This window comes from Gasterosteus aculeatus, chromosome 13 (assembly GCF_964276395.1).
Source record: "Gasterosteus aculeatus chromosome 13, fGasAcu3.hap1.1, whole genome shotgun sequence".
Classification (NCBI taxonomy): domain Eukaryota; kingdom Metazoa; phylum Chordata; class Actinopteri; order Perciformes; family Gasterosteidae; genus Gasterosteus; species Gasterosteus aculeatus.
Genome location: NC_135701.1, coordinates 3,737,893 through 3,763,831, shown reverse-complemented (window position 1 = coordinate 3,763,831; position 25,939 = coordinate 3,737,893). Strand labels below are relative to the sequence as shown.

The 25,939-nt window shown below is 44.7% G+C and overlaps 1 protein-coding gene across 1 annotated transcript; it reads left to right on the top strand.

The window, feature by feature from the left end:
* The first annotated feature begins 608 nt into the window (after positions 1 to 608).
* Positions 609 to 23,626, top strand: cspg4ba (chondroitin sulfate proteoglycan 4ba). Its single transcript, XM_040195917.2, has 10 exons — positions 609 to 881; positions 4,704 to 4,867; positions 6,864 to 10,433; positions 10,744 to 11,217; positions 11,614 to 11,790; positions 15,415 to 15,613; positions 16,666 to 16,797; positions 18,300 to 18,472; positions 18,726 to 18,909; positions 19,982 to 23,626. Exons 1-10 carry the CDS (start codon positions 761 to 763, stop codon positions 22,036 to 22,038), a joined length of 7,251 nt encoding a protein of 2,416 aa, XP_040051851.2. The 5' UTR covers positions 609 to 760; the 3' UTR covers positions 22,039 to 23,626.
* The last annotated feature ends 2,313 nt before the right edge of the window (positions 23,627 to 25,939 follow it).

Genomic DNA, 25,939 nt, shown 5'->3' with positions numbered 1-25,939 from the left:
AGCCGTGACATTATGTTCTTTAGAAGTGAATGTAAACTTTTGACCACAACTGTACATGTATCTACATACATATACATTCATTACATAAATTAAAGCTTTGTTCATGGCTACATTTTGCTGCAGGGACGGAATTTAGATTATCGGGTATTTTCCTTTAGGCAATTAGAAGTATCAGTGGTGCGCACATTGTACTGAGCTGAGTTCACGTGACGTCAACCATTGGTTTGTGGAATGCTCTCAGGTTAGGCATTCTGGCCAGCTTAGTTGTATATATTTTAGGAATATATATATATATATATATATTCCTAAAATCAGGTGGATGACATTTTTGCCCAAGACCAGGTTGAATCTTTACAAGGACATTTACATTTTTAAAATGTAATATTACCTTTCATTTCCTTTATTTCTTTGTTAGAGCTCAAGGAGAATAGTTGGGGCAACGGACCGGGTGGTTCACCACTGCCTTGAATTGACCTGAATCCTGGAGGGTTGAATACAAAAAGTAAAATATATCTGCATGTCACAAGCATGCATCTAATATGTAAAATCTAAATACGGTTCATTAAAAACTCGTAGTTCTACCAATTTCTCTAGCTTTTATTTTGAAAGCTGAGTTTAACACGCTTTATTTGAGAAGAAACTCGCACACGTGCGGGCGGGGCGGAGCTTTGCGAGGACTCGCGTCGGTCCAGTGCGCTTCAGGCGGCAGAGCTTCACAGCTAAAGAAGTGACAAACATGTCTGCTCAAATGTAACCCTACATGTACGGCAACATTCGTGTTCCCACCGGGAGAACAAAGATGGACCGCGGCGGGGAAAGCAGGGAATCGTGGCTCCGCGCGCTGCTGTGGTGGTCGCTCCTGTTCGAGCTGGCGTCGGGAGGTAACAACTTTTCCGACCTCCTTTCTTCAATGAAAACAAATGGTGCTTTCAGTGCCCGCGTGTTAATCTCATTGACAAATGAGCACGTTGGATAACTTTGAAGAGTTTCTCCCAGGTGTTTGCAGTTTACCGGGGAAATACTTTGACCCTGAAGGCTGCTTGAGCTGGTCGGGGTTCCACGTACTGTCAGTGATGATCAGCTTTTTAATGGCCGTCGGTGATTATGTCCTTCGTGTGTGGGCCGCGCTAGACTATTTGTGTATCAGCACGGTGCCTCCTAAAACCGGAGACTGGGTCGTGTTTTCAGTCACTGGACAGGTTTACAGGGCTTTAAAATGTGAACCAAAACGCAACTGATGAAATAGTGAATAGTGTGACCAACGGTTCATTTATACAACAGCAAATAGTCATTTGTTCTTTTTTTTTTCAGGCAGCTTGATTCGTAACCTCAGTGTTTTATCTTGGACCATGAGATGCTCCCACTTTATCACAGGGGGCCTCGCAGTGTGACGTGTGATGCCTGGTGGAACAATGACTGTGACAACTGCACACTCGTATTGGAATCAAAGAATCGGACAGGCGTTGCGGGGGCTTTTCATGAGTTACTTCTTTCGATGTAACGTGTTTGCATCCATGGTGGCATTCATTAGCCTCTGGTTTATTCTTATTTAGATTTTAATATATATTTTTCTTATTTTTATTTATCCTGGATCTTCATCCAGGCTCTGCTTCCTCTCCTCGGGGATAATTTACCATGTCCTTCAATCGTTTTACCTCAATGCATATATATATATATATATATATATATATATATATATATATATATATATATATATATATAGAATGGTATTCCTTAGTGTTTGGAAACGTTTGTTAATGGATTACAATGTATCTGCATTCCAGAGCTGCAGGACAAGTCAACAAAGCCCAGCGAGGCACTTCAGTCCGATCTGTTGTGTAAAACCCGAGCACGCAGGCAGTGACAGGCGCTGGTCTGAGCCCTCAAATTAAACGCGAGCAGGTGTTTTGGTTAAAAAGGTCGCTGGCTTTGTTCGTGAAATGTCACCTGGGAAACTGCCAGTGCAGAAATGACGATTACAGAACAACCTCCCAGCCCTTGTTCTGTGTCTTCTCATGTGTTTGTATGGTTTATTGGTAGTGCAACCTGCTCTTTCATTTACATACCCCCCCCCCCCCCCAACCCCCCACCACCACCACTTAAAAATGTCCATGTCTCAGCATGTGAGTAGACTCTGTCAACATAAACAGTGACATTTTCTTTCCATATTTTCCCGGCTTTTTAAGAATCCAGTAAATTGTTATAACCAAACATGACACTCTATCATATGGCTTTAACGTCACCACGACAACCACCAAAATACAATTGAGCATTCATGTCCATCCCTGTGAATGTCAAGGAACAAATACCATTGGGTTCCTCTTGGCCAGAGTTCTTTTTTTTTTTTTTCAGGAAAAAGATCGAGGCAGTTAGATGAATGAATATGATGTATTTATGAGGAAGGACGGTCAGTGCAGAGCTGGACGTTGTGACTGTGGGCCAATAAATACCAGATTATTTTCTCTAATGAACAAAACAAGATATAAATTCTATATATAGTTATATATACAGAAACAGTCAAAAGTATGGACACATTATCATGTCATTTACTCATTTTCTAATTCAATGAGAAATTGTGTCCAAACCTTTGACTTTTAGGAGAAATCTTTGGTAAAAGAAAAAAAAACAATTCCAAACTTTGCATGTGGCCTTGGCTTGATTATTCAGCGGGGGAAGATTTCTATGTGTGAATCAGTGCTACCCTGAGTGCACTGATGAGCACCACAGTTGGCTCATGGAGCGACCACGTGAGGTGGACTGGAGAACATGTCGTTACTAGAAATCTACTGAGTTCTGATTATTAACATAATGAATCTTAATCAAAAGAACAAGCTGTTTGATTGACAGCTACAGCCTTGGGATGATATTGTTTTTGATTGTAAATGAAATTAGGGGAGACAAGATTCGGGGGCTGCCAGGATTAGTCGATTGAAAGAAAATGAATAATCCGGACATTTGATTTATTGATTTGATTCACTGGTTGCAGTTTCTAAGTTGTGATAATATGGAGTTTGTTTGTCCCGTCTGATAATAATCTGAATGTCTTTTTAGGTTTTGGTCTGTTGGTCCATTGGTCAGCCAAAAAACAAGACAACATGTCGGGATTTAGATTGAGATCTTTCCACACTTCTGGTATTCTATAGTCAAATCAAGAAAGAATTGTCAGAGTAATTGATAACAGTTAGTTGCATCCTCCAAAAGATTCCTCTGGTGAGATAAATTAAACCCAAACCAAACATATTGCAATTTGTAAAAATGTATAGTTTCAAATGTATCTGAGAAGAAAGGCCGATTGGGGTGTATTTGACTATTTAATAGTATTTTACTATTACTATTACTATGTTGAAACTGGCCAAAAAATCTCCTGATGAGGAAAAAAAACTATTTGTTTGTCTCAAAGATACAACAATTCATTTTGTAAACTGTCGATATGCAAAGAACGCCGAGAAAACATGCAAAATCAGCCAATTATTTTGAGATGAGGGGAAACAAACCACTCTCTCTTCTGCCAATCGGTGTGTCATATCAATATACATCTATCCATATCTCTCTCTCTATGTATTTATATAAATAATATACAAATGCCATATATTTCTATTCAAATCTATATTTGAAAGTAAGTGCACGCTTAGCTTGATTTATATCGTGTTTTGTCTTCCTGCAGTCGCTCCTGTTGACTGCCTTGTGTATCGATATGGCTGAGGGGCGGATTTACGTGCTTTACTGCTGTAATTGAGTGGATTCATGCTGCACCGTTCGTTCAGATTGGAGTCGGTCGAGCCAATTAGTGCATTAACGGAGTAACAACAAGGCATTAACTCCCATTAACTGCAGGCAGCCTCCCCGGGGGCTGTAGCTCTGCTCCATTAGCAGTGTGCTGTTCTTGCCCTGGGTCACAAACTACAAACGGCAGGAGGCCGACACGTCCGTTAACCTTCTTGAATATGCGTGGGAGCCGGGCAGCACGGATGGTAGGGGAGGTCAGGGCAAACAGCTGGGTTGGTTCTGGAACGCGATGTGTCAGGGCCTTTCATGTTCAGGTTGAAGGTTCCTGTTGGGACAGGGCAGGCCCGAACGTGTCCGACTTCCTCACAGCTCCTCGTCTGCATCCTCTGTTGTGGCATTTAAGTCAGACCCATATAAAATATAATAAAATAAAAGTTCCGTCCTCTCAAACAAATCTGGACAGTAGGCGAGTAACTTTCTCTTTAGAGCCACGGGACGAGCAGATGTCAGGATTTGTTTCATCTTTTAAAGGAGCTTGTTACTCTACATGTAAAAGCGCTTCATAATTGCACTCCTGTCATACTTGGATGAGTGTAAATTATCCGGGCGCAAACACAGCCGGCCCACCGAGAAAGGTGGATCCCAGCAGAGGATCTTCCATGCATTCTTTCACAGTGTGCCTAATTATAATTTGTGTGTGTGTGTGCCTATGAAACATGAAACACAAAACACCCTTCTAAAGAACAACCTGGGGGATAAATGACACTGACTTTTACATCTAAATGTCACATGCTTGTTATTTTAAAAGCACAATGTAAATTCGCTGTATTCTCCGCTACTTTACTTTCTGAGTGTTAAGCATTGATTCGTCAGGCTGCGAAAGTCGGTGAGCCCCACGCCGTGCACACGCGCTGCCTCTTTCTCCTCTTTGTCTTAAAAAAATAAAATCCCCCTCCCTCCGATGCCCCTCTCGCCAGCTTCATTCTACGGCGACGGCTTTGTGCAGCTCAAGGCGGCCGAGTCGTCCGACCGGAACACGCTGCGCGTTCGCTTCCGGACCTCCAGCGCCGGCGGCCTGCTGTTCCTGGCCGCCGGCCAGACCCACTACTTCCTGCTGGAGCTGCACGCCGGTCGCCTGCAGGTGGGTACATCCGTGGCCCTCAGCACATGAGCATCTACGTTCAAGCACACATGACCGAACACACAAGTGCACACGCCGGTACATGCACAGGCGTGCAGCACACACACATCTTTTGTACTTGATCACACACACACACACACACACACACACTATAAACGCCTTAAGCGGGGCTCCATCGCCGGCGTCGGCGTCAGTCTCAACGCGGTAACGCAAGCAGACAAGCCTGCCGATGTCAGCTGAGGGTTAACTCATCAGTACTCGTCAGTTGTCACAGTGTAATGTGGAGGATTATGAAGGCAGCTGATCTTGATCTGTGTCTGAATGGAGGGATCTTTGTGTGACTGTTCTGTATATATTTTCCAGCGGATTTGTGACAACCCCTGTGCCCCAGACCGCCTCTTCCAACACTGTTAGAATCTTTTTGATTTATCCGTACTGATTCTATGTACTTGGTTTTGACACTATAATCATAATAAAGAACACCTTTTTTAAAAATTAAATTAAAAATGTATTAATTGGCTAATCCTTTCTGGTGTGACGTAATGGACAGGCCTACTTCTCTTTAAATAATGCTACATGCTATAATCCTTTTACAGTAGTGAAGCTCTATGCTCCTGTATAATTCCTCTGAATTTCAAATATATTTTATGAACATTTTAATCAATGAATTTGGGTACGAAATAATGCTAATATTGCCACAATATTCATTAGCCTTCATGACGTCAGGCACAGTTAAAAGTTTTAAGATTGGTGTGTGCGCCCCCAGCCAGATGCACTATTTTTATCCTACAACACAAGCCGGACCTGGGTGGATTTGAGGGTAAAATATATTTGTCCCCTCAAGACAGCATTCTGTGAGCATATAGATGGAAAGACGTACTGTCGGAAGCTTTGTTTTATATGAACAGACACTCTCATAATAAAACAAAGGATTGTGTATATGCATTCAATTATGTGTGCATCAAAACCCAAGGAATCCATGTGGCTAAAGCTTCTTTGGCGATACCGACAGTGAATCACAACTTTGCTGCATTTTCCAGTGAGCACGAGGAATGAGCTGCCTGTCCCCGTTCATTAAACAGGCACATTACCAAATAATGTTTTGTTCACTTGCACAAGTCCTCCTCCTCCTCGGGTTTGGGGTCTCATTCCGCGTGAGTCAGACAGACAGAGCCCACCCTGGAAACCCACGCATGAATAGCAGGGACTCCGGCGCAAGCCCTGACAAGCGTTGGTTTGAGATGGTGACATGATGCTCTGCGGTCGCTGAAGGCAAGAAGATGATAGTTGGCTTCCTGCTTTAAACTGCAGACACAGTGCACTGTTATAACAACCGATGATGTCATAGTTAAGAAGTCTAAATCCCGTGTTTCCCTTTACAGATGTCACATTGTCTGCAATTAGTCATTTAGGTATTTTCAAGCCATAATAGCTTAGGGTTGGCAATGGGAGATTGTTCTCTGCTTTTAGCTTAATGTTAAAGGCGACCATGAACGTCTAAAAAATGTGTTGGCGATCCATCAAGTTGGCGATCCATCAAGGTATAAAATCCAATACCTTGGATTTTATTGAAAACTGAGAACATCAAGCAATGTGGAGGCATCAACGAGATCCTTATAAATCATATTCTGGGCACAACCAAACCTAACAATAAGCCGCCAATACATAGCTATAAGATGTCACCAAGAAACCAAAATGAAACCAACCAACATGTGGTAGTGCAGGAGGAAGAGTTAGGCGATCAAGTCAGTAGGCTAGAGGCACATTGCCGGCTCGACAGCAATCAGTCTGAATGTGGGATATAACCAAAAATAGCCATCTATAAACAGATTTTAAAAGGAATTTCTTCTTCAAACAATGTGCCATTATAACCAAAAATAGCAATCTATAAACAGATTTTAAAAGGAATTTCTTCTTAGATCAGAATGTGCCATTAACTTTTTATCCATGTCTCATAGCGTAACTTGTACTTGTGTTATTTCATTTCTTCTCTTAGCTGAAACTGGACCTCGGACCGGGAGAGGTCGTGTTACGGTCAGAGAAAGGCACCCAGCTTAACGACCTGGCTTGGCACTCTGTGGAGGTCCACCATGTGCTGAGCACTGTCACTCTGACTGTGGACAAGAACTCTCACACAGATAAAAAGATGGCCGGCTACAATCACAATCACCAAATATTTGAATGGCTCTATGTTGGAGGTTCAGGAGGCCTGGACAGACTTTACCTCCCCAGAGACGTGATCAGCTTCCGGGGATGCATGGATGAGGTGGTCTTCAACGAACACGACTTGTTATCATCACTGAGGCCATATACCGGATTCAATGTCCATGAGGTGTCTTTAGGCTGCAGTCCCCAATTCTCTGCTACAGAGGAAGACCCTATCAGCTTCTTCAGCTCCAGGGCTTACATTTCCCTTCCCACCTGGAACGTCCAGCACGAAGCGACATTTGAGGGTGTCGTGCATACTTCGGCTAAAGAGGGAATTATCCTGTACACTTCTGCCAGAGAAGGGGACTTTGTTGCTGTGGAGATTCAGGAAGGGTTGCCAGTGGCCATTGTTGGGAAAGGTGGAACCAAAACCGAGCTTCGATCCCTCACGTTCATTAATGACAGGAAATGGCATTCTATGAAGTTACATTTCACTTCCAAAAGCCTGGAGCTCACTGTTGATGGAGAGATGGTGAAAAGCAGCATTAGCTCTGGTTCAAAGGGGCTTCAGCTTAGAGGTTATCTTTTTGTCGGAGGTATCGATGACGGCACTAGAGCAGAAGTCAGGAAGGTGGGGCTTGCCTCCGTGTCTGGAAAGCGTGTCAGAGGAGGTTCCTTTAAAGGATGTTTGAAGAATATCGAAGTCAATGGAGTAACAACCGGTCTCTCCAACGCGGTAGTCTCCAAGGATATTTCAGTTGGTTGTGAGCTGGAGAAAAAAACAGAACCCTCGACCACTTCGAGTCCAACAAGTGCTCCTGTACACTACTTGCACTCACCAACACCAACACCGCCACTCCAGATGTCCACCCTCGCAATAGGTTTGGACAGAAAGTACGGCTCAAATTTTGTGCAACTCAAAAACCTTGTGGTCCAGGAGGGCAGTCGGGCGTCTCTCGAGGCCAAACACATCAAGGTAGTCCTGGACTTCAAGAAGCTTGGCATTCGACAGTCCCAGATCATGTTCCAGATTCGGGAGCAACCAATTCATGGTCAGATAAGACTTGATGTTGATCCGGACCAAGAGGAGAACACCTTCAGCATGTTGGACCTTTGGCACGGACGAGTGATGTACATCCATGGAGGCTCCGAGGAACCGGATGACTTCTTCATGTTTTCAATGTATTCCAGCAGTAGAAAGAAAGTTCCCGATTATCTGAGGAGCAACAAATTGTACCGCTACAATATTACTGTGACCCCCACCAACGATGCACCTGAATTGAGTCTTCCTGAAGGAAATCTTTTTGTCCTGTTGGAGAACTCGAAGAAACGCCTCACCACTGATGTCCTGAAAGCCACTGACATTGACAGCAACTACACCGACCTTGTTTTCTCTGTGCTTGGAAACCTCAACGCTGACGCAGGATATCTAGAAATTGAGAACAACCCAGGAGAGGCCGTGACAGCGTTCTCATATTTAGACCTAGAGGAACTGAGGGTGTTCTATGCTCATGCAGGAGTTCGAAACTCAAGGATAGTTCTTCGAGTTAGCGATGGAGAAAAGGTCAGCAACACTGTTGTCCTAAGGGTCATGGCTGTAGCGCTGGAGTATAAGATAGCAAACAACACAGGCCTTGAGATCATTCAAGGAGAGACTGCTATCCTTGGTTCAAAGCAGCTGGCTGTGCAAACCAATGCTGTAAAACAAGTCGTAGATATTCGATACGATATCATTGAAGCCCCTCAGTATGGAGAACTCCAAAGACTTCACTCTAGTGGTGAATGGAGGCCTACTGACTCATTTTCCCAAAGGCTTCTCGAAAAAGAGCGCCTGAGGTACGTCAGTACCTATCAAGAAATCCAGACAACCAACGCCACTGATTACTTTAAGAGCAGAGTTATTGTGGCTGCAAGGGAAACCACTGAAATACTCTTTTCGATCACTGTGAAGTGGGTAAATTACCACCTGGTGAGGAATGTTGTGATTGACATGGATAAAGTTCGGAAAGCGACACTCGACTCGGAGTGTCTTTTGGCCACAGTTGATGGTGTGGCCCTCTCAGAGGAAGACATCCATTACCGGGTCCTCACCACACCAAAGAAAGGGAAACTCCTGCTCAAAGCGACTGTCTTGGGGAAGAACTCAACCTTTAGCCAAAAAGATTTGACTGATAAAAAAGTACATTATGACCTCGTCGACAGGCCTTATGAAGATACAAGTGACAGGTTCAAATTTCAGCTGGTTTCCAAACACGCTCAGTCCCAATACTATGACTTTCGGTTTTCCATCAAAGCTGATGTCAACAGTGTGTTTATGAGAAATGACGGACTCTCGGTGCAGGAGGGAGGAAGTAAACTAATCACGAAAGACAACCTGTTTGCAGAGACATTAAGCACAAAGGACATGTACTACACAATAATAAGCACCCCCAAACATGGGAAGCTGGCCCGTATCAGCCAGTCAAATTCTAACGCTAGCTACGACAACATCCTAACCTTTAGTAACCAGGATGTATTGGAGGAACGGATAATGTACATCCATGATGACAGTGAAACCACACAAGACGAGTTCACTTTCATAGCCTCCACCAGTCAAGGGTTCAAATCCTCGATCACATTAGATGATATCGGCTCCAAAGAAGGAGTGTTCAACATTACTATTCGGCTATTCAATGACCAAAAGCCCGTACGTATTATTGATAAAGTGTTCCATGTAGTAAGGGATGGACGAAAGATACTCACCATAGAGGACTTGCGGTATCACGATGCAGACTCTGATTTTGACGATGGCCAGTTGATTTACACTCGCCGTGGCATCCCGATGGGAGACCTAGTGCTGGTTAACGACACCGCTCATCGCCTTTTTCAGTTTCGCCAGAAGGATTTAGAAGACAAGCGAGTGTTGTTCATTCACAAGGGGGTGAGCACGGGCAGGTTTGTTCTCTTTGTCTCCGACGGACAGCATTTTGTATCGAGCCTCTTAGACATCAGCGCACACGACCCGTTCTTGAGGGTTGGCAACAACACTGGCCTGCTGGTCCAGAAGGGCCGGTCCGTAACCTTTTCCACCAGTAACTTTAGCGTTGTTTCAAATTTGGACATCAGAGACGACCAAGAAGTCATGTTCATTTTGGATGGGCCTCCCAAGTACGGGGCTCTATATCGCAATGAAACAAAGGTGGAGTCCTTCTCGCAGTCTGACTTTAAGGACGGACTGGTCTCCTACCGGCACAACGACAGCAGGCATCTCGCAGACTCTTTCAACCTAACAGTGAGCGCTAAAGGTCAGCAGCTGGCGGTGAGGATCAACGTGAAGGTTTACCTGGAAAGTCATCAGAGGCCTCCCATTGTGCTGCATCACAACAGCCTGCTGGTGGAGGAGGGAAAACCAGTCAAGGTCAGCGGGACTAAACTAGAGGTGAGCGTTGCAGAACAGACGAGCTGAGTTATCGATCATATATATCTTGGTTCCAATTAGATAATGGCCAATTCTGAAGGCCAATGCAATGTATATTTTAAAGAGCTATATAATTTACCACAGTAAATTACTTTGTTATTTAACTAGTCGTCGCTATGCTCATCTTTACTGCTTTTTAAAGCTTTTGAAAACCGAACGCTGACCAGCCTTTATTACACGGCACATTGAGACCCAAACCAAAGCTAAACTGTAGTGGTCCACGGAGCATTTCAATTTTAACCAGTGAGTGTGTGTTCTTGGATCGCTGCAGGTCACTCACGAGGACAATCTGCCGTCTGAGATTGCATTCACAGTCAAAGTGGCCCCGTCTCATGGCTTTCTCCGGCGTTACGTCGAAGCGGAGGAGCGCTACATCGGAACCCAGCACTCCCCTGTCAACACGTTTACCCAAGAGGACGTCAACAGCGGGAACATCCAATACGTGCAAACGGAACCCGAGCGAGTGAACGACACGTTCGTCCTGGATGCCACCAACGGGGTGACTGAGGTCGCCGGAATCACGATGTCTGTCGACATCATCCCACGCCTCATCCCGCTTCAGGTCTCCAATTTCACGCTCAACGAGGGCGCGTCCAAGGCGCTGACCCAGGACGTGCTCAAAGTCACCAACCGGCACTTTTCGGGAATCAACTTCCTGTATAGTCTGACTGAGCGCCCGCGGCACGGCCACGTGGAGCACTCGCGACATCCTGGTGTCGCCATAACCTCGTTCACCAGGAGGCAGGTGAGATATTGGCATTTGAGCAGCAGTTGATTGCTGGATTGAAAATTAGCAATATTGGTTTTAATCTGACTACATTTTTATGTTTTACATGTTTTCCATATATTCAATGTTTTAAATGTCTGAGTATGTGAAATGTTTTGAAACTAAAATTGATTTATTAAACTACATTAAACCAAGTGAAAATAGCATCAAGGGCATCTCTCCCTCCCCTGCCTCGGGATCTTGCTATGATTATTATTATGTCACGTTTGTGCCCCCAGTTGCTTTCTAAGATTGTACAGAGCAGTGCTTTGGTTCCTGTATATATTTATGTATGTATACCATGGGGATATAAGATATCATCTGCAACTGTAATCCCTGCACGTTTTAATCATGACCATGGTTTTTTTTTATCAGGTGGAGCACGAGTTCCTTTACTACATCCACGACAGCAGCGAAACGTCAGCCGACTGCTTCACCGTGACGGCCAATGACACGGGCCTGAGGAAGCAGAGCGCGCCGCAGACGGTGCACATCCAGGTTACAGCTGTCAACGACGAGCCTCCTGTTATTACAGCCAACAGGGTCCTCAGGGTGAGTCCGCACGGCTGCTCTATATTTAAACCAGCACGTCTGGCACACATATCTTGCTGCTGCTGGCTGGCTGGTTGGTGTGGGGGAACTGGGTTTGAGATGCAGCACGGAGCAAAGCGTTGAGCTTTCAAAATAATTATCAGGCCTTTTTGCTGGATCGGCTGCAGGTGAAATGAAGAAGCAGCTGCTGTAGTTCGGGTTCACTGGAAGTGAATACAAAGTTTCCTCATGAACGCAAAAGATTTAGATCAAATGGAAAACAGCCCACGGGCAGAACCCAGACAGAAGGTCCTGCTGCTGAAAATATGTCGCTCGCATTTAGTCCATTCCACGAGAGTGGCGAGTGTGAGTGGCATGATGGCATGAGCTGGAAATAGCAAACACTGCGACCACGTCGTCCTCAGTTCAGCCCAGTTTTCTGTACTTCACGTCTCTCTTCTCTACCTCCATCCAGAGAAACGCTGCTGGTTTCCTAATATTGTTATTTATTTAGTAGTGGTAAAAATTAGATGGAGGTTGTGCTGCATGTGTCCATGTGCTGACTTCCTGACTTGGGAGAGGTCTAGAGAATAGGTCTCTATTGTCTGTGCGGCTTTGCCCCAAATGCCTCAAATTCCTCTGGAATCCTGCAGAAAAAAACAACTTCCCTGTCTTTGAAGTGTTAATGTTGGTTTTATGCAGAACTGTGGATATTTCTTTTTTAAAGGCGGCGTCTTGTAATTCCCGCCGATCTGTCACTAGAAATCCTTACTGATTGATTTAATAATCGTTATTTAACTGGATGTAAGATCAAAAGTCTGCATTTGGCTCTCTGCCACCGCACCTCCTGAAACTGAGAGATTGAGAGGTCCTCTTACTGTCAGAGTAACTCATTCATTCCTTAATCATTTATTAAAGGGCTGCTTTTCTAACAGCTTCGATGTTTATATTTAAAAAGCACTCATCAGGTTTGTCTTCATCAATTATGCCACAGGGATTGTCATTACCCGTTACGTAAGATCGCCAAATGCTGAATAAAACGAAAAATATGATCTAGTGTGAAATATATGAATCCTCAACAAACTTTCTAGCCAAAGAGGAGGATAAAGGATACAGACACAACGAACACGGTCCAGAGAAATACCAACTAACAACTGGAGTAATGCAAGGAGGCAAAGCCCAGCACAAAAGTGATGATTTAGTTGTGTCATCTATGCAATCGAGAGGATGCCTTCAAAGGGACACATCAGCGGTCTGTGGTGGTTTTCTGAGCGGGAATTTATCGTTATTTAAATATCATGGTGAAAGTGGGCGTAGAAGGTATTGTGTTCTCACATAAATCTGTAAAATATAATGCAATAAAACAGGTTTTTCTCCATAGTTAATGTATTTGCTACAGGAAAGCTCGGAGAAACTGTCGACAGCAAAGTCTATTTTAGTCACTTCAAAAAACACATCAGTGTTGGTTTAACAGTGTGCTATATTTAGAATATTTATTTTTAATGAAGTCTTGCGCTAGATGGAATAACCGCTCAAGTTCCCCAGTGGAAAGGGCTGTTAGTTTGCAAGGTAAAACAGATGATACGCTTAATATGGCCTGCAGTCAAACTAAAGTGGATTTATTTTGGAGTCACTTTAAGGCGTGAGCGGCGCCCCGGCCCCGTCTGCAACAGTATACTTCTTTGCTGCCATGTCTGTGCGGTAATGTAGGTCACCACCACAAGTCGTTTAAAGCACCTCCACAAACCATGAGGCAAACGATCAAACAGTTGAGACTCAAATGAACGCGGATCAAAGACTCAGTCTGCACAGCTGCAGCCTGATGGGCAGCAGACCCTCCGTCTTGCCCGAGCCCCCCAGGGCCGGCTCCAGCAAATTGATCTCGCGTGTCTCCTCTTTATATTTAGTGGGTCACACGGATGCTGCCGCCCGAACTGATGCCGCTGTGACGTCCTGGTAAGCGACAGATGATCAGAGGTGCAGTCATTTCCTGCTGGATCACAAGCACACACTCGCACGTGTGGCAAGTCTTCTCATGTAGGAGGACGATATGCCGTGGGGCCGATGGGGGGGGGGGGGGGGGGTTATGCGTGCTCATTGAGAGTACTTACCGTATGTGCTTCTGTTCTTACAGCCAGGTGAGAGGCCAGCTCACTGCCAGTTACAGCCCAGCCTCTAATTATGGCCTCTTTAAGGTCATTTACAGGCCATGTTGACCCCAGTGTCACCTGATATTTAGTGGTTCTCGAAGGTAAAGTCTCACACTTGTATCACATGTCACACGGTGTTTAGAGATAAATCCGTTTCACCGCCTGGCTCATTTCTGTGATCACTGATATTTCTCTCATTAACCATCTTTCATAGAGCAGTGGTTGGTTTACACCGACATTTCAGTGTGATCACATCAAGGCACAGCAAATGGCTCCATCGCTCTTCAGCCCCTAAAACTGCTCTAACAAACTGTCAGCAATTTACCTGGGACATAAGAAAACACTCGTTAATATGGACCCATACCCTTTAATTGAACCTTAAAGATGCTATAATCAACATCTTTGTATGAACCTTTATATGAAAGGTTTCCCTCGTAGTGACTGCAAAGCTGCAGAAAAAAAATATTTCTCTGTGCTTCCTCTTAGTCACATTATGATGTGGTCAAGCTCTATAAAGCTCCTAATGTAATCTCACAAAATGTTTATTTTTTTAATTTCATAACGGTTGCTCTAACTCAACGCATTCATCTCTTCCCACTATATGTCTTTATATTGGTCGTGTGTGTGTGTGTGTGTGTGTGTGTGTGTGTGTGTGTGTGTGTGTGTGTGTGTGTGTGTGTGTGTGTGTTTGACAATAACAAAATGCCGGGATAAATTCAAATTATTTTGGTGAAAAAAGTTTTTTTGGTGTCTGTGCAAGAGAAAAAAGCCTCTTCGGCTGATCACATCTGAGAAGCCGTGCTTCCGCTGTGGAGTCCCAACCTGCGCGAGGGACGGCGTTGCGTAACGGTTTCCTCCGGCCCGGAGTAGGGCGGCTCATCCTTTTGTCGCCAAGTGTCTGCACGGTCTGGTAGCTCTGCGCCCCGCGCGTCAATGACTTCCTCTGTTCCTTTGGAAAAGCCTGGAGCTTTTCCTTCTCCATGGGAGCAGGGGCAGTCTCGTTAAGGTGCCTCCCGTTCGGGGATGGCTTTCATGGCAGTGTTCCTTGGTGCAGAGTGGATGATGAAGGGAGAAGTGACGGAGAGCGAGAGATGGAGAAAAACATGACGTGAAATGGCCTCGGGCTGCACCTCAGAATCCCGGGTCCATTGTCTACGATGAATGGAAGGAACACCTGCTTGTGTCTTTTAGTCAATTATGACACATCCAAGCAGGAAAAGAGAAATACAGACAGCCTGATACTTTTGAATGAAGGGTGATGGAAGACTGGCATCCACAGTGTTAAAAAAAGCACATATATACCAAGTAATTTGCCTCATTGTGTAACAAAACGTAAGCATTGCCTTCCGTCTCTCAAAATAAATGTCAAACTGGCATTTGGCTGTCAAAGCCTGTTACCCCTCTGCGTTGTGAGCCGTGTCTAACCCTGCCCCCACGTTCCTGGAGGTTCATGTCGTCACAAAAATAACAGATGGGACCTGTTGTGTCCATCCAGGTGTGGGTGTCCTCGATGACGGAGATCAGGCCAGAGGATCTGAGGGCGCAGGACATGGACACACCCCCAGCGGAGCTGCACTTCATGGTGACCCCGCCCAGCAACGGATACCTGGCCCTGAAGACTGACCCCATGAGGGCGGTGCTCAACTTCACCCAGCAGCATGTAGACCAGGGGCAGCTGCTGTTTGTCCACAAAGGTCAAATCTGTTCTTATTTTCAACACATCTGCATAAAAAAAACCCCACAGAGGTGAAACAAGAAGGGTGGAGAGCCCCCCCCCCCACCCTCCCATAATAAACTACAAAAACTATGAATACAATTGCAAGTTGTAAAGATAAAGCACTACATTATGTTTGCACTTACGAAATAAAAATTAAGTCACGCAGAACCGATGTGACTCGCACCTTCGACGTTCCATCTCACGTTTGGGAACCGCTGGTCTAGATGGTCTTGGTGGGAGTTGTCTAGTTACCTCTCAAATATGATGGAAGTATTTGGCCGGGTGCTCAAAACACCAAATGACGTGAAGTTCCATCACATCTGAAAGAAGAAGAACACAAAGCAACTCACTCCAAAACAATGTAGACAGGTCAGAGGACGCAGATATTCTTTATTTTGGGTGTCCCTCCTTTGATGCAGCCGTACTGTTCCATGCATTTTTATTAGCAAAAGACATGAACTTTAATCAATCATACAGTATAACCTGTAAAGAATTGCTGATGAGCGTCTCTTCATCCTCTGTGGATTTAATCCAGTTCGACTGAACAGATTCTGGATGTCTTGTTGTCGTCGTTCCTTTTGCGTCCACTAGAGGAAGCTGTTTACTATCCCCCAAATGTTTGAGTCGCTATCTCCTTGAGTCCTCCACTTTCCTTTTATTGCCCACTAAATCTCTTTGGACAGCCTTCATGGGCCTTACTGTTCTGATTCCTCTGTTTTTTCTTTGCCAGTTCTTGTACCAACAGGAAAGGTAGAAATGATGGCGTGTTTAAAGAACAATGTTTTCTTTACCCCACACATTCATTCATTCTCACACACACACACACTGGCGTACTCTACTTTGATTGGCTGTTTATTCCTTGTTATGTACATTTTTCCTGAGCCAGTAGCCTCTTATTAAACAGTGTGATTACAAAAATAACTTGCAGTTCATCTTCTGCAAAAGACAGAATCCAACAGAGTTCCCTCCGAGTCCTCTCGGCAGATTTTGATCATTATTCTTCCTGTTGTTGCTTGATTACATTTCCAGGTGCCATGTCTGGAGGATTCAGCTTCCAAGCCAACGATGGGCTGAACTTCTCTCCCAGGCAGATCTTCAGCATCACCGCCAGAGCCTTAGTGCTTAGTCTAGAGAAAAACCGTCCGCTCAAGGTGTTCCCAGGTAAATCTCCCCCGGGTAGAGCCTTGGCATAAGAGAATTGTTCTACAGCTTAACTATTGTCAAACAACGCCAACAAATGTGCTGGTGTGTTCTTACTTTACAGCCGCCTGCTGGAAATGAACTGAAGCAACATATTTTGTACAAATGATACCTATAAGCTTGATTTCCCGCGGTTGTCCCCTCGTCCGCTCTCCGTATCGTATGACCTTTGACCGGCCCGACTACGGTGTCTATAAACCTCGGGACAGAGTGTGCACGGATCCTCCCCTTTACCCCCCCCTCAATGGCTGCACATGCCTCTTCAGAGCCAGCAGCTTACCTGAAGTTCTTCAGCACAATGAGACCGCATAGCACTCAAAATGATCCGTCCAACAAACAATCACCAGCATTGTCTCGTTGTCATGGTTTTATCCATTCGAGATGATCCACAGACCTTGTGAGCAGCTTCATTGAGGCACTCTTTTCTTTAACCTTAGCCCCCACATACAACTGCTATTTGGGAGAGGGCGATTTCTCCATAGCTCCTCTACTCTGACCCGAAGAGTCTGGCTAACAATCTCTGATAACTAGCTCTACAGGTAAGAGGAACCATATGAGCTTTATATTTTGGGGTGAGCTGTCCCTTAAGTGGAGACTGTAGATGTAGCCTGAGAGGTAAAGTCTTGAGAGTCCTGAGTCCTTTTGGAAAGTGAGGGGGGGACATGTCTTCTAATGATTGTGGTCCTTCTAATTTCATAGCTTTATCGCCATCGCACTTATCTCAAAAACATTGTGGTAGTCTCTCATCTCCCAGGCATCAAGTAATCAACTCACCCGAGGTGTGGAAAAAGGTTCTCCCGGTTTGTTGTGTTGTTTAACCTGCTGTGATTTAGAGCCACGGAGGTTTTCATTGTAGAAAGAGAAGAAAGCGTGTCCTGCCTCCTCCTCTCAGAGGGAACCGAGAGACTAATAAGTACCGTGGGGGCGCTCACAACATGTGAGGAAGGAATCTCTTTGTGCTTTGACCCCTCTTCTCCCTCCCTCGTTGCCCTCCATCATTTAATCAGCAGACTCCGATGTGTGATTCATCGGAGAGAGAGACGAGATCATTCCCCGCCGTCGAGCGCATGGGACAAGTCTCCCTTTAGGTTTCTCCCAATTGGAAGCATTCTGCGCCTGCCACGAGCTCATCCACTTTTCACTTCTTGTTTGGATTTTTATATAACAACCCGCACTGCGGTCGGACAGCGCTGCAAAAAAAATAAATAAAAGGAAGCCTGTGAAGTCTGCAGCTTTAATCCTACACATCAAAGGACTGTTGTCGGCCCGCTGCTGTGCTTGTTTTTCATCATTTAGTGATGGGAAACGCCTCCGGAGTGAGAAAGGCTTGAAACATGTAGTGCACGGCTAAACTGAACATCCAACTAAAAGAAAGCTCCTGACAGTTCCTGTGGTTTCATGAGCGATAACACGAGCACCTCCACCCGTCACGGCCGTGATTCCATTTCACCGCTCTCTTCCAGGCTCTTCGGCTCCCATCACTAACGACAGCTTACAGGCAGTGACCAACGACCTCAGCAACACCTCCAACCGCGTCATCACGTTCAGTGTGATCCGGCATCCTAAACTGGGGCGCCTGGTGATGAGGCAGCCAGACAATTCAATGGTGGACATCTCCTCTTTCACACAAGACATGGTGAGTGAGATTTAATACTTAAACAATGGATGGTAACCAGTTTATCATCCATCCGTTCATCTGGAAAGGGGCCAGACTTCCACGGTTGATAAATAAAAATTCTGCATCCTATGCAGTGGTGAGTAATTATTTAGACCAGTGAGCTGTTTATGCACTTGATTAAACCGTCGGTTCACTTTCGCAATTTGTTCATGAATTTACTTTGGGGCGGCTGTTCCCGCTGAGGTTTCCTCTTGTTGTTTTTCTTCCTCAGGTGGACAGGAAAGAAGTTGTGTACGTTCAAACCCCCATCGACTCTGTGGGTTGGGAAGCAATGGACTCCATGACCTTCTCTGTGATGTCAGCGCCTTCTTCTCTGGACAGCCAGACCTTCAGAATCAACGTTTCCTATGAGAATACTGGACCTGAACGCAACACAGTCCTGCTTGCAAACACTGGTATGAACAAGATTAAAGAGCGTAGCGTTTCCTTACTGATAACTACTTGGTCGCAGAGACACTTTGACTTGTGAAGGGACAATGGGTCTTTATTAAATTCATGTTGAGGAACAGAACAAGATGGTTATCAATTTTTATCCATCCAATTGTTGAGAGGTTTCACTCCAAACTAAAAGTCTAATAGCTCAAGAGGTAAATGAATTCTTCTACAAGCACATATTTCTAGATTTTATGGGATTTTTTATGAGATATTTCGCAAAACAAATCAATATGAAATAAAACAACGAGGATCTTGTCTGCCCAAAGCGAGGGAACTGTCACAGCAAGTTATTTTACACATTCCTGGCCTGGCACCGATTAGAGTCAGCCAGGCCCCCTGGTCCAACACATGCGCTCACTCACAGAGTGCGACCCCCAGTGGACAGATTAGGAATAGCAGCTACTTTTAGAGAAATGCAATTTCAGAAAAGTTATCCGGCAGCCACACTGGACCCCCGGCGGTGAGTTTGACACCCATGGTCTGGTAAAAATATTTCTAAAAATGATGGTGTAATGTAATGTTTTCAGGTGATTTAACAGTGTTAAAATAAAGGTTGGCTCCTTATCGTTTGAGCTAAATACTGTTCAACATTGATTAAAGGTTTACCAAAATTACTGTCAACATATCCGGGACCCCAAATCTGTCCTCATTAAGATGTCCCGCTTCAACACCTCCAAATAGTGCAATAAAAGCTCTTTCATTATTGCCTCAGCATTGAAAAATTAGTGGGAATTGCTCGTCCCAATGGGGCTAAACCCCCCGTCTTTGAATCACAGTGGCCTTAGTGGACATTGGCTGTTTGTATGTGTGGATTGATTTGACCCAAATAGACTCACCATTATGCAAGATGCAGTCTCATAACTTGTATATTTGATATAAAATTGAAGTGCGTCAGAAGTGCGCCAGAAGTAGGGGGTAAGTACAGACGGCCTCATTGGTCACCCGACCTTACGGACCCTACCATATTACACTGTTACAAACCCTTCACTTTTTTTGTCGTTGATGATTGATGGAATGCTTACTTGCTGCTAGGTGCTGAAGTAACGGAAGGGGAGAGCGTCATCATTGACGAATCCAAGCTTGATGCCACTAACCTGATGTCGAAGCTGCCGATGCCTCAGCGGAGCTCCCATGAGGTTTGGTTCCAGGTGACCTCTCTGCCTCAGCACGGTGTCATAGTGGTCGGGGAGAGAAACCTCACCAAGGAGAAACCCAACTTCTCCCAGTTCATCGTGAACAAGTATGGCATCACCTACAAGCATGACAACTCAGAGACAACTTGTGATTCCTTCTCATTCAGTGCATGGCTAAATCCTAGAGGCAAGACGGCCCAACGCCCCCAGGATGTCATCGATGTAGTTGAGGAGCGTTTCAACATCACAATCACGCCTGTGAATGATCAGATGCCTTTGCTAAAAACCAAATCACCAAGTCTGGGGGTGGTGCAAGGGGATACAGTAGCCCTCGGGCCGGAGAACCTCAAAGTCGAAGACTTGGACAACCCTCCTGAGGATATCAAGTTCTCTGTGATTAGCAAGCCAAACAATGGTTACTTAGCCCTTGAGGGAAGTTTGGATGAGTCAATAGTGGCCTTCACCCAAGCCCAAATCAATAACGGAAGCGTCTATTTCATCCATGATGGAAGCTCTGTCTCTGGGGTGTTCTACTTCAGTGTCACGGATGGCCATCATAAACCATTATATAAACTCTTCAACCTAGAAGTTACCGAAATCACCATTTCTCTGGTCAACTACACTAAATTGTCACTTTTGCAAGGCAAGACGTCAGTGTCCCTTACACAAGACAACCTTGCTGCTGAGACCAACGGGAAAAATATCACCATTCGCTACCAGATTACAAGGCCTCCTAACTTTGGCAAACTTTTGAAGGACAACCAAGAGGCTACAGAGTTCGAACAGGAGGATCTATGCGCTGGAAGGCTGTCCTACCACATGATCTCCCTTACCTCTGCGGAGGACAGCTTTGAGTTCACTGCCTTCACTTCAGAAGCAAGTGTGAGCGGCCAAATATTTAACATAACCGTCAGACCTTTGATCCAGGTTGGGAAAGGTTTGAGGATTCCCAATGGGATTGCTGTCAAACTCAACACTAGCTTCCTTAATGCATCCGACTTGGCCAATATTAGTGATAGTGACCCTGTATTTGAGATGATCTCCCAGCCAAAGTATGGGAGGGTTGTTTGGACAAAACCTAAAATGTCCAGGAAGAATGTAGCAGTTGAGACTTTCACCTTTCAGGACCTGATGCAGGAGAGGGTAGCCTTGGATTTGAATGCCAACATGACCGGAGTTCAAGAGCTGAACGACTCACTGGCGTTTGTACTGAAAGCTCAGAACATCCAACCTGCTAAAGGAGAGTTCCACTTCAAAGTGGTGCCATATGACCGAGGCCTTGTTCCTACACCGAAGAGCCCTGTCCCAACCTCATCATCTTCTCATACCCCCGTCCAGACCTCCAGAAGCGGAAGTGCTTTGCCAGTCCTGTCCACGGGTTTCTTCTCCACCCAGCAACCAAGCAAAAACCAGCAGAAGTTCAAGGCACGCAACCGCTGGGGGAGCTCCAACCGAACTAGCGTTTTCAGCACAACTCTTGGCAAACCAACACGTGGAACGGAGGACTTTCCCTTTAGAAACACACCGGTACGCGTAGAGTCCTACCCTCAGAAAACCACCAGTCCACTCCTGGTTATCTTGCCCCTGCTGGCCTTGCTTCTTCTTATAATAATCTTTGTAGTGTTGGTTGTCTTTCTGCGACACCACAGACAAAGTAAGCAGAACGCCACCGAACCAAAGGAGCCACCGCCCGCTGGTTTCGCAAGCGGTCCGTCCTACCAAGGTCAACCCCAGAGGTGCACAACAGTTCCCACTGTGACTGTCACCCCGTTGAACCCCAGCTGCCCAGGGAGTCCTGTTCTTGATAGGCTACTGTCTCAGAATCAGGCCTCAATTTATGACACCATTGATTCAAACATGCACATAAGTACTTGGAGGAATGGTTCCCCCTCGCCGTCTTCCCAAATCATTAGGACCGCCACGCCCACGCTGCAGACAAACCAGTACTGGGTATGAGCTTCCTCAAATTCAAATATGACTACCTAACTGAAAACTACATTAATCAATTTTTTTAATTACTACTGGAGTGTAATATACATATTATCCATTCCCCATCTGCAGCTTTATTTATTTGTTTGGGCTCATTTAGCTCTCCGTTTTCTTTTTTTTTTTTTGTTGCCGCACCCAGTGGGAATCAATAATCATTGAGCAAACAAAGGACCAAGATTTCTTGTCCAGAGTTTGAAAGGGCAAAACCGGAGCTATGAGTGGCCACAAACGCAGCTCGGTCTGCTGGATGAATAACGGGCCCATTGATCGCTATAAACTTTTAAACCGTATAATTAACACTGTACACCAATGCTGTGTTGGCTTGCTTCTATGTTTTTCTGCCCCATATTTGTTGATAATTCACTGATGCAGCTTTAATGCTTAACGCTTTAACCACCATAGTACGTTATTCAGCATGTGCACAGCTTTTGGTTTTCTGTGATGCGCTCAATCGTTCCAAACCTCGGTGGAGTTTGGTGGGACTGCTGTTGTTCCCTTGAGCATTTACAAAGCGGTATTGTGGTAAATCCTAACCTGTGTTTGGTGCCTGACGCATGTTTAATCTCTCCCTCTTGTTATCTGGTCCTCATGCACGTTGAAGTCTTCCACTGTGCGTTAAGATCGTTGCAGCGGAGGCTCCTGCTAACAACCGATTGAAACTGTGAATTACTACGACTGACACTGGCACAAATATAGTCTGAGCATTTCAATTGATTGTGCAGATTTTATACCGTTGTTCTGTTATATATTATAGAATATAAACTTTTTGTAACTCAGGTATTTTGTTAACGGTCGGTTACTTCATGTTACCTTTTAAGAGGATTGCATGTATCGTCAACAATTGAAGTCTTTGTTTAACACCGGAGCATTGAATATTATCCCAGCATGGCTGTATATTTAAACAGGATTTTGAGAAGGCTGTTTTTTTTACCACTATAAAAACAGGGGGAAAAGTATTTATAGGCCTGATCAATTAACACAGATTAAAATAATAGCACTGTTTTGTCTTATTATTTTACTATGCCAAGTATTATATTTTCAAGAAGAGCTTAGTAAAAAAAATCAAGGCACTGATCCTGATGACTATTGTACCCACCTTCCCCCCTGTGATCAAATCCCTGTAGCAGGTATTAATGTTTTCCATTCACAGATTGCCCTTAAAGTTGTCCCCATACCTCCTTAAGGAGATCAACTAACCCTAAAACATGCAATCACAAGGAGTGTCTTTGATCAATACTGACTGGTAAGTAGACATAATGGACAAAATGAAAAGAACCTGACAGTTTCTTTGACTGAAATGATTGCTGGTATTTACATGAATTGTTTCTACTGTAGTTCTTGGTGGTTTGACACTGTAATGATGAATCTACTGTAAAAGAAAAGTACTGTTCTGGTGAGTTTTGAGAGATGAGAAAAACCTGTAATCCATGTTGAGGAATTTTGTACTGAAGAGAAATGTCAAGTGTGTTCCAGTCTCATCGGAATGATTCAACCTACTATGTAACAGATGTGTCATATTTATTTATACCGTATTTTTAATAAACCAGTTTAAAGCATTTGAAAGGAATCGCGTGTGTGGTTATGGTCGTGCTTGGGTGACTTTCTTCTGCCTTAACAAACGATGCGCTGCGTGAGAAGAACAATTAGAACGAGATTAATTATCCTAATCGCGTCTCCTTGTCTCCTGCAAGTACTGTTCTAGTGCTTCCTTCAGAACAATAAACACTTAAATCAGCAGGACGTGATCTGTGTACGAAGAATCCGAGTGGATAACAAGTTCCAGCTGTAATGTGATTTGGGAGAAGCACAAGCATCTCTCTTTATCACTGCAGTGAGTCGGTCCACATGATGGATGCAATTACGCCAATTTAGTCTTGATTTAGGACGCACAAGCGGCCAGGTGGACTGTAAGGATGTCGGTCACTTTAATTCAACATTGCAACCAACTCCCAAATGCAAAAATGCACTGAGCTCTGGATTGGCACACAATCGGCGCCGGTGTGCTCAACGGTCTTGTTGACAGTAAATGAGCTAATGGGGGCCGTGAGCCATGGCATCACATGCCAGCTGCAAACTTAGCACAATGATGTCGGGGCCACAGAGTTCAACAGGAGGAACCGCACCGGGATTCTGCCGCTCGCCACAATGTGGTCAGCTATTTAAAGAGAAATGTCGGGACAAACCAGAGCAGATAGTTGATGAGTGTGCAGTCTGAAACACGTTGGGCAGAAAAAGATGAACGAGAATAGGAAAAGTGTGTCTAACATCAGCATACAGTCGAATGGTCAAACCTCTTCACCAACCTCATCTCCACCAGCTACAAGCAAGTATACATGTGTGGTCTTGGGGTTTTTCCCAATTTGTTGCATTACAACCTGAAGTTACAGTAGATTTTCTTTTAAATTAAATTAAAAAAGAAAACCGCGTTGCTTGCTAAACTGAAAAGTGGTGCCTGCAGGATCTGGTGCTTCCAATTCCCTTCAGAAGAGTCCTATAACCTGAAGGAGCGCCGTTCAATCCATTATTACATCCAAGGCTTCATGGAAGCACACTCTTACCTGCAAAACTCCAAATGTTGTTCTCTTTACTCCAACACATTTAGTTGATTCTTTTTTTACTGGCTACTTTGCTGTTACTTATTAATAATACATAGCATTATCAATAAATTAATTATGATGTATTAGTTTTGATTAATACAAGACTTTGTTTAAGTTGTGTCCAAACCTTTGACTGGTACTGTATATAATAGCATATTTCTTTCTGCATAATGAGTACTAGTAAAAGTTGAAATGCAGGAATTTAAACTTCAGTAGTTTATTTCCACACTGGGAATGTTCTTTTTTTAGGTAAAGCTGACAGTCGTTCTTTAACCACACAATCACAATTTCTCCAAACATTTGTGATCTAAAAACAGACAAAGCGCGTTAATGATGACACCTGAAAGGAGCAGCCATTGATCGACACGGAGAGCACATTTGTGAGGCAGGATTTAGAGGATCACAACCCCCACCCCCTCTATACACACACACACACACACACACACACACACAACCACACACCAATAAACACACAAACAGAAACACAAAGACAGACAGAGGGTCTTTGTGTTTCCCCGGTCTGGATCCAAAGCTGAGCTCCAACGTCAATCCAGCAAACCCGCTTTGTTATTTTGTGGCAAAGAAGTTGTGCATGTGGTTGTCGTGGCGCAGGGGTTAGAGAAGGTCTGCTGGGAAGCACAAGGTTGGTGGTTCGATTCCAGGCTGCCCAATGTTCCATGTCGAAGTGTCCCTGAGCAAGACACCTAACCCCTAATTGCTCCCTGGGCAAAAATGTGAAAAAGCCACGAGTTTAAAGTGTAATGTAAGTCGCTTTGGATAAAAAAAAGCGTCTGCTAAATGACCTGTAATGTATGTGTGTGTTTTGGAATGTCCAAGACGTGAGAGATTATCCAGACATGACAACTAGCCAGCTCACTCTCATTCACTGCCTTGAGTCATTTGCGGAGACGCATGGGACACAACAGGCCCTCGGACCTTCCGGTGCCGGCTCGGGGTAATTTGTAATTCCATGAACAGGTCAAATAATAGTCTCAGAAAGAGGAAACCGGTGTAGAGGAAAACGCTGACCTCCATGGGGGCGCCAACATGTGGACGTCTGGCAGGAAGTGGTCACATGCTGGACACTCAGCAGCAGTCACAGCTCCAATAAGCATTATGCAAGCTGTCCGCAATATTACGCATTCACAGTATTGTCACCAGGCCGCTGACACAGCTGCAGCACAAACAAGCGCAAATTCCCAATGCGAGAAACCGAGAACCGAGAGACAATTATTCGAGATGAGTTCTTGCACCCGGATATTAGATCTCAG